The sequence below is a fragment of the Nicotiana tabacum genome, chromosome 9 (genome assembly GCF_000715075.1).
Source record: "Nicotiana tabacum cultivar K326 chromosome 9, ASM71507v2, whole genome shotgun sequence".
Classification (NCBI taxonomy): Eukaryota; Viridiplantae; Streptophyta; class Magnoliopsida; order Solanales; family Solanaceae; genus Nicotiana; species Nicotiana tabacum.
The window spans coordinates 94,419,054-94,429,093 of NC_134088.1; the positions used below are offsets into that span (position 1 = coordinate 94,419,054).

Sequence of the window (10,040 nt, forward strand, 5' to 3'; positions counted from 1 at the left end):
AGCCCTCTGGGCTTCTAGTGCTCTACCTTCACCTGCTGGAAACTAGGACACTGGGCAACAAACTCAGCAATGTTCTTCTTCATATCGTTCTACCAGTACACATCCTTAATGTCATGATACATCTTCGTTAACCCTGGATGAATGGAGTACCACGAATAATTTGCCTCTCACATAATCTTGTCTTGTAGCCATGCTACATCTTGAAAACACAGACGACCCCTATATCTGAGAACCATATCTCCCTTGAGCTCTAAAAATGGATTCTTCTACTGCGGAACTCGTTCTCACAACTCGACCAACTCTAGGTCCTCGTACTGATTTTCCTTGACTTCAGCTATGATAGATGATTTTGTAGTGGATTGGAGTACAACTCCACCATCATCAGAATCTACTAACCAAACCCCTAAACAAGACAATTGATGAATCTCTCTAGCTAATTGTCTTTTCGCAGCCTCTACATGTGCTAAGCTACGCATAGATCGATTACTTAAGACATCTGCTACAACATTATCTTTCCCTGGATGGTAGAGAATGTTAACATCGTAATCTTTCAATAACTCTAGCCATCGCCTCTGTCGCAAATTCAACTCTTTTTGCTTGAAGATATATTGCAGGCTTTTATGATCTGTAAATACATCAACATGAACACCATATAAATAATGCTGCCATATCTTAAGTGCATGGACAACCGCAGCTAAATCAAGGTCGTGGGTCGGATAATTCATCTCTTGCTTCCTCAACTACCTTGAAGCATACGCAATTACCTTCCCATGTTCCATCAGGACACATCCTAACCCGACACCTGAGGCATCACAATACACGGCAAAACCCTCTGAAACCTTTAGAAGTGTTAGAACTAGCGCTGAGGTCAACCTGTTCTTAAGCTCTTGGAGACTCTGCTCACAAATCTCTGTCCACTGAAACTTAGCCGCTTTCTGAGTCAGCTTCATCAATGGTGCCGAAAGGGAAGAAAAACCCTCTATGAAGCTTCGGTAGTATCTTGCTAAGATTACAAAGTTACGAACCTTTGTCGGAGTGGTAGGTCTAGGCCAGGATTTCATGGCCTCAATCTTCTGAGTGTCTACCTTTATACCTTCATCGGATACAATATGCCCCAAGAATTCTCCAGACGTCCACCAGAACTCACATTCAGAAAACTTAGCATAAAACTTATGATCACGGAGGGTTTGGAGTACCGTTCAAAAATGGTCTGCATGCCCCTCCTCTGTACGTGAATAAACCAGAATATCATCAATAAATACTATCACAAACAGATCTAAAATGGATAGAATACGATATTCATCAAGTTCATAAATATGAAAGGTGCATTCGTCAACTCGAAGGACATGATAAGGAACTCAAAGTGGCCAAATCAGGTCCTGAAGGCTGTCTTCGAAATATCTTTCTCCCGAACTCTGACCTGGTGGTACTCCAACCTCAAATCTATCTTTGAAAAGTATCTAGCCCCCTGCAATTGATCAAACAAGTCATCGATCTTTGGAAGTGGATACTTATTCTTAATGGTTACCTTGTCCAGCTGCCTATAATCAGTACACATCCTCAACGAACCATCTTTGTTCCGCACAAATAGTACTGGTGCAACCCAAGGTGAGGTACTGGGTTTGATGAAACCTTTCTCCAGCAATTCTTTTAACTGCTCCTTTAACCCCTTCAATTCGGCAGGTGCCAAATCGATGCTAAAATCAATCTCTCGTTGTGGAGGAATACCTGGAAGCTCATCTGTAATCTCATCTAGAAACATATATGTGTACTCTTTGACTACTGGAATAGACTGAAGTGTAGGTATCTCAGCATCTGCACCTCTAACTCTCGCCTTCATATAGAAAATAAACCTACCTCTAGGTGTTGCTATGTTACCTACCCATTCAAGGACTGGCTCACTCGGAAAATGAAATATTTTTGCCTTTGCTCGGCAATCAACCATGGCATAGCAAGTTGCCAACCAATCTATGCCCATGATAGCATCAAAATCCATCAGCTATAGCACAACTAGGTCGGCTGAGGTCCAACGACTACAAACTTTCACCGTAGAACCTCGGTAAACTCGTCTAGCAATAGTCGGTTCTCCAACGAGTGTAGATACCGCAAAGGGATCACATGGTATTTTAGGAACTATACCGAACTTCCTTGCAACAAATGGGGTAATATACGATAAAGTAGATCCTGGATCTATCAAGGCATAAGCATCGTGAGAGCAAATGGTCAATATACCTGTCACAACGTCTGGTGAAGACTCCTGGTACTGTCGACCCGCTAAAGCATAGATACGGTTCTGGTTACCACCTGAACTTAGACCACTACCTCTGGCTCGACCTCTACCAGTCGAAGACTAAGGCTCGCACCCTGAAGGATGCAAGGACATAGATGATCTTGTTGCTAAACTTGCTGGTTGTGCCATACACCCAGAATCTCTACTAGGGCAATCTCGCATCATATGCCCCGGACGCCCATATGTATAACATGCATCAAAACCTGCTCGGCATTGGCCCAAGTATCCTCTACCACAGATGTCACACCATGGCAAAAATGACCATGTATGCCCTCGACCCTGCTGTCGCTGCAAACCCGATGCCCGTGAGCTCTTACCTGGTCTTGACTAAGTATAACGGTCATACCTGTAACCCTATAACTAAGGTAGAGAAAGTCCTAGGTGGCCGTCCGAAGTACTGGGCCCTATAACTACCCTAAGACTGCTCTTAAGACCTGGAAATTCTCATCTTCTTACGTTTCCCTTGCTCAGTCCTCTTTGTACCCTGCTGCCGATGCCTACCCCTTTTTATATTCTGGGCGAATGCCTAAATCCGAGAGATATCCATACTATCCTGTAATGCAGCGGTGGCACATGCCTCGGTCAACTCTGGGGCCAACCCTGCTATAAACCTGTGGATTCTATCCCGTATAGTAGCAACTATGGATGGTGCATATCTAGCCAATGAGTCAAAACATAGACTATACTCCCAGACACTCACATTACCCTGCTTGAGGGCTAGAAATTGATCGACTCGAGCATCTCGGATCTCCCGCGGTAAGTATTGGTCAAGGAAGGCATCTGAAAAATTCTCCCAAATAGCAAGAGGTGCATCACATCCCCTGGTCCTCTCCCATCCCTCGTACCAAAGGATGGCTATATCTCGGAGTTGAAAAGCTGCTAGCTCAACTGCCTCTTTATACGTGGCATGCATAACCCGAAAGATCCTGTGAAGTTGATCTATGAAATCCTGCGGGTCCTCCCAATGATTTGTCCCCGTAAACTCTAGGGGACTCAAAGCAATAAACTCTCGAACCGTTGAACTCCCAGACCCCTCATAAGATCCTGTACTAGCTGATGCCCTAGCTTGTTGCTGGGTAGCTACCAACTCTGTCAACAAATGCACCGTACTCCTCAAGTCATGGTCTGATGGAAATGGAGTGGGAACAGGATGTGCGGTATCCCTAGGAGTCTCCTCAGGTGGTGTAGGAGCCGGTAATGGTTGAGTAGTGGTCTCACCCTGGGCCTCAGACTGGGCCCCATCTACTGGGGGTACACTACTAGTCCCCTCACCCACTACTGTGTCTATCCTCTATGTAGTCGTAGTCTTCCTAATCATCATCACCTATGTATGCAAACACCAACACATAATTTTAACTCAAATTTCCTATAACTCAGTTCTATAGCACGATTTAGATTTGAAAGAGGGATAACCAACTCCTAAATGCCATGTAGTTTCCATCTATAAACAAGACCCTACTAGACACAGCTTCTAGACACCCTAGGATAGAACTGCTTTGATACCAAGTTTGTCATTCCCCGAACCTAGGGGCGAGACCGGCACCCGGTGCCTCACTAAACATAGCGTACCAACTTGCGACTGAGGGACTCTAAACATACAATGTCATACTTTGGCCATGGGGTCACATTGCAAGATAATTTGTGAAGCAAAATACAAAATAGAACAGAAACTAGCTTTGACTAAACATCAATATAAAGCTGGGCCGACAAGGCCGTCATAACTACTACAACCGACACACCAACAAAATATACATACAAAGCCTACAAGCCCAACATGCAGCACTAACTGACAGGATATGTCTACAAGCATCTACTGATGGATGTACTGTGTTCGGAAAAGGGCCCCGACCCACCCATAACATATATACATATATACACAATATGTACACAAAACCCTAGATCCGAAAACTCCAAAGGACGTGGAGCTTACCGATAAAGCTGAACTCACACAACACCTACTGAGGAGGTCGACTTGTCTGTCTATCTGAACATGCATGCATGAAATGCAACGTCCTCAGAAAAAGGGCGTCAGTACGAAATAATGTACTGAGTATGTAAGACAATAAAATAACTTAAAGTTGAAACTAAACTGATAATATAAAAACTGAAAGTAACTAGAAGTCAAAGATGATATGGAGATATACTTACCTGCTGATACTGACTCAACTCTCTCAATATAGTAAGTAAGATAAATGTCCAGCCCTATAAGACTTGGTGTATATAACTGCTCTGCGGTAGTAGGCTCGCTCATAGGTGCTCGGCCAGACTAGGATCTGTATCTCGACCAACTAGGCTCTCTCATAGGCGCTCGGCCACAGTAGGCTCGGTATATAACTTACCATCTGATTAGAGGTTACCCAATAGGGGCCTGCCCATCGATTATAGCTCGATAGTAATGAAAATACTGTAATACTTCATATATAGGCTCTCTTCTCTCTTGTAATACTGTGTATACATATAGACCCTCTGCTCTCTTGACTGGAAGAAAATAATACTTAACTGAATATAAAGTCCTGATAAGGGAGAATACTGTAACTTATGAGACTAGGATAATGTACATAAGTTCAGGAATGCGAACTTCTCTTTATGTCTCGTTATCAAACTCATTTAGTTACGGGATCATGCCAAAATTAAGGAAAGGTTTAGCATTAACATACCTTATCAAAATCTTTCCGATCACCAAGTTGAACTCGCCTCTTCGCACCTTAATCTATAACAATGATAATAATACTATCATTAAGTTATGAAAGGTAGAACAATCACACAACGAATGACAAGCTTATTTTGTATTAAAACGAGCAGCATCTCCCCTATAATCCTTACTTCCTCCAAATTCAAGATAACACCAACAACACAAGAACACAACAATATCAACATATATACATTATTGTCCAACCTTATATACACCACAAAATACTACAAAACAGCCCAAGACATCCTAATCTCTTCATACACAAAATGACCACCGTAGTAGTGTCAAACAACCCGAAAATATTACAACGAATGACCTGCCCACCACCCTGCATTTATTTGGTGTTTCTACACACCCTCCTTATCCAAAACTATATAAAATAGTAGTAAAACACACAATCCAACTGCAACACAAAACAGTCCACAAAACAGTCTGCTACAAGTGAATATCTCAAACCCACGGCTTCCTATCACCGTCCCATGAGTTCTTACAATTATAGAACGATTTTCCATACATATATAGCAGAAAAAAATGGATAATATAGAGAAGTAAACTTACCTTATTTTTTGAATAACTCAGCTCCTATTTTGGTTCTTCAAACTCAAGAATTTACCTCCAACTAGAACTTGAAAAGGAGAGAAATTCAATTAGAGTTTGTGTGTAATTTTTGGGAGGATGTTTGCAGAGGTTTAGGTCTGGTTATTGTGCCTTCTTATCATTGTATTAGATGAATGAAACATGCCTTTAAAATGTCTCTTTGGACGAACCGAACTGCCCCATTTTCGGACTCTCATTTAAGCAAGTAGGTGACACACCTACTTGTCACCTAGCAGTTTGCGCAGTTTTGTAAAAATGCATATATCTCTCTATTCCAGTATTGTATTGACAAACGGTTTAATGAGTTACAAAATAGAATCATAGATCTTTAATTTAATAGGTGGAACACCCCGTAAATCTAAGTATATTGGGATAAAATCACAGTTACATTTGATACAGAATTCAGTAAAACTTATGAACGTAACTTTTGATGACTTTCATCGATTTTTGTTCCACAACTTGCTTGACTTCAAAACATAACACACGACTATCATACGACTAACATAGCTCATAACATAACCTCCTTATAATATTAATCACCCTAGTCTTACCCCAAAAGTACATGTTATAACATTCCCAACTTGTCGACTTTCGACGAAATATTATTTCTTCAATTCCTTTAGCTTCTGAACCTTCTAACCCTCTTTGTACTTGTTGTTCATGATCTTTAATATTTATAACCTCCGATGTAACACGATTAACTTACTTTATATACTTTCAAAGATGATCTCATTTTTGTTCAGACATTAGTTTGCTTACGACGTACTTTTACGTACGAAAATATAGGGTGTAACAGAGCATGAAATCCTATGGAAAATGAAGAGAGGCTCCACAAATGTGTGGTATGAAAATTGGACTGGAATTGTAGCTCTATATCATCTAGTACCCACAGATTTTTCTATCAATGAAGACCTAGAAGAGGTTGTAGAATTGAGAACATTTCATGGATGGGATGATCAACTACTGGATCGAACTTTCCCAGAAGAAATAGCTGACCACATAAGGCAAGAGGTTGACTTCGACAATGCAGATGAATACTGGAAAACTCCAAAATGGATGCCAACAGCCTCAGGTAAATTTATAGTTGGAAGTGCATGGCATCTCTTGAGACAAAGAGAACCCAAAACTCCAGAACATAAATCTTTTTGGACTAAAGGCTTACCCTTCAAAATATCATTTTTCCTATAGAGATTATGGAGAGGAAAGGTTTATACATATAACTTGTGGAGGAGAAATAATTATCACACTATATCAAAATGCTGGTGCTGCTTTCCTCCTCAACAAGAAACACTACAGCATATTTTCCTTCATAGTACTACTGCCTCAAGAGTGTGGAAAGTCTTCTTTCAGACTGCTGGGATTGTAGTAAATATGATACATATTCATTAGGTGATTAGGGCATGGTGGAATGCTGATTGTTGTCCTTAACTAAAGGCACTTTTTCAGGCTGCTCCAACAATTATATCCTCGAAACTTTGGAAGAGAAGGAATAATATTAAGCATGGAGGAACAATTGTCTCTTTTGTTTTTGGCAAACCACTAGGCAAGGTTTCTAGGGCTAGTTTTTATATATATGAAAAAAATAAAAACAAAACAATATAGTGTATAGTCTTACAAAATATAAAGAAATTACCTATGAGAATTTCATAGCACCTATTACCAAAATTGAGTTAATAAATCTCGACATTGATAGTAGATTTTGATCTAATACTATCCATGTGAATTAGTGTAACAACGTAGTAATAGCATTACATAATAATCAGCCTTGTGGAGAGATCTTCCATGTAACAAATTTGTAACCATAATTGAAAGAGTGACCTTCTCACTAACACAAACACGCTTGTCCAGAATGTTAAAAAACTGGGCAGTGTTGTTTCTTCAGTGTGCACCTGTTTTTGTTGGATTTTCTGTTGTGATTTTAACTTTAAGCATGTCCCTTTTGCTCGATAAAATTGTTCCCTATGCTCATATGAGTGCATTAAAACACTTACCAGTCGTGCTGACCACGAGAAAATATGTGCAAATGTCAATGTTTGCACTGTCTATCCTTGGTAAAGCATGTTGTCCAGCCATCTTGTCATCAAATTTTCATGGTTGTTTGCTGCTTGTTTCCGTACGTTCCAGCCATGGTTGTCCTCTTCAATTGTACTAGATTGCATGTGTACCTGGCAGTTATTCCATAGATGTTCCATTATATCCGAAATGATTATCCAGCCAATATCAATGCCCATCTCATGGGGCAGTCTTGGTTTGAAATGGCCAGGTTCCCCTTCAATGGAATGAGTACAATGTACTAATACCACCAATTGAAGGTTTATTAAGGCACGGATACAATAACATTTCCTGCAAAAAGAGAACACAACATCAGTATAAAATCTCACCATGTTCTTCTTCAAAAGGATTTGAACAAGGTGGTGACCAGCTAAGCTCCCAACATTCTCCCTCTCCATTCTCCATATCCCTTCATCTACTAACTTCATCACTACTCTTATTCTCATATAGGTACATTAGATCTTATCATAATTTACTATTTTCCTTCCAGTTCAAGAAAGCTAGCACACTCAATTGAACCATAATCTAGTGCATAATTTGCCAAGTGATCAGCCAATTTATTCCCTTCTCTAAAAATATGAGATATTCTGGCATTGCACGAGTCCATAATTCTCCTTATCTCCTCGACATACTCAGCTATCATCCAAGGTGGTTTCCATATTTCTTGAGCATCATTGAGTATGTTTGCAAACAAAATTGAGTAATATTATGCTGGGAACAGTATCTTAGAGCTTCCACCATCGCCATTGCTTCAACTATTGTATTCGTAGTCTCCTGCACTTCCTTGCCACATGCGTACACCACATATCCTAGTTCATTTCTCATACAAAACCCTATAGAACTTCTGCCAGGATTCCCTCTTGATGCACCATCCGTATTAACTTTTAACCATTCCTCTATAGAAAATTCCCATATCACCTTATGTACCTCCAATTTAGGCGTGTAATGTTTCAGCATGTTTAACAAATCTAGCCATCTGTGAGGGATATGTTGAAGCCCTGGTTTTCTTAATTTAACTAATGCTTGCACAGTTGAGGATACCTGATAGATAACCTTACTGATCGACACCACCTCCCCATGCTTGTAACTATTGTTCCTCTTCCATAATTCTCACACGATGATGCAAGGCAAGGCTTGAAAGAATGGCTTTAATCGTGGATTGACATGGATTGTACAGCATTTAACTACAGCTTAATTCAAGCTTAGGCCATTCAAAGATAATCCAGCATGTGAGATAAAATAAGACCATACCTTAGAGGCTGCAACAGATCTGAAGAAGACATGTCCCAATGTTTCCTCATCCGGATTTGATCAGCACCAGCATTTCGATGGCACAAAGTAACCCCCCACCTTTTAAGTGTTTCATCCAGAGGCAGTTTTGCTTTCCAAACATTCCACATGAAAAAGGATATCTTGAAAGGTAACCCTTTCACCCACATATTCTTGTATACTATACTTGTATCCTTCCTTTTTCTTATGTACTCCCATGATGATTTCACACTAAATTTTCCTCTTGTCTCCAATATCCACACAACATTATCAAGGTCTTCATGTAATGTTGGCGCTTTGATATTTTCTAGTATGTTCATTGCTAGATCTTCAGGTATCTTCTCCCTTAGTCTTTGTTCATCCCACCCTCCTTCATCCACCATATCTCACACATTATGTACAGATTCGTCACAATAAAAATTAGGGGGAGTCACAAAGTATAATTCACCTAGCCCCGTCCAATTGTCAGACCAAAAGAGAGAAGATCCCATCTTTGTTTGCCATAACATTTGCTACTTAATCATGTCCCTACACTCCAACATTTTCCTCCAAACATGTGATCCACATTTCCAAGATACCACCATGGCATTCAGTATTTTACAGAACTTTTGACTCATGAATGAACTCCATAATGTAGGCTTAGTTCTAAAATTTCACCAAAGCTTGCAAAACAAGGCTTTGGAGATATCATGAAGTGATCTAAATCCTATCACTAAAGCCTACCCCCGCCTTTTTCATGCGGCAAGAAAAGTGTTTCCCACGATGCCCAATGCCTATTCCTACCATCGATAGAATTACTCAAAAAAAATCTAGCAAATATCTTATGAAGTTTATTAATCACAAACGAGGGTGGATTAACTGCTGAGAGCAAATGTATTGGCATACTTTGCAAAACATAAGATATCAACACTGCTCTACCTCCAATAGGCAAGAGTTTACCCTTCCATGATTGTAATTTATCAAGGACTTTTGAGATAAGTCCTTGATAATAATCCATTCTCCTTCTAGCATAAAAGATTGGACATCCCAAATATGTAAAGGGGAAGTCATGCCGCTCAATTCCAGTAACCCTTTGGACCTTTCTAACCATATCCTCATCTGTCAAGTGATGCATATACACAGCAGACTTAGCTTTGTTAA

The 10,040-nt window shown here is 40.1% G+C and overlaps 1 protein-coding gene across 1 annotated transcript; it reads right to left on the minus strand.

Moving 5' to 3' along the window:
* Nucleotides 1-8,270: 8,270 nt before the first annotated feature.
* LOC142164034 (uncharacterized) lies at nt 8,271-9,283 on the minus strand. Its single transcript, XM_075221199.1, has 2 exons — nt 8,883-9,283; nt 8,271-8,607 (listed from the first exon to the last, which is right to left on the minus strand). Exons 1-2 carry the CDS (start codon nt 9,281-9,283, stop codon nt 8,271-8,273), a joined length of 738 nt encoding a protein of 245 aa, XP_075077300.1.
* Between the last annotated feature and the right edge of the window lie 757 nt (nt 9,284-10,040).

What these genes read in the sequence shown, in the direction of transcription:
- LOC142164034 (XM_075221199.1), bottom strand. Translation starts at nt 9,283, where the DNA reads ATGGTGGATGAAGGAGGGTGGGATGAACAAAGACTAAGGGAGAAGATA. An exon ending in GATCTGTTGCAGCCTCTAAG is followed by an intron (nt 8,608 to 8,882) that starts GTATGGTCTTAT and finishes TATCCCTCACAG; the next exon opens with ATGGCTAGATTTGTTAAACA.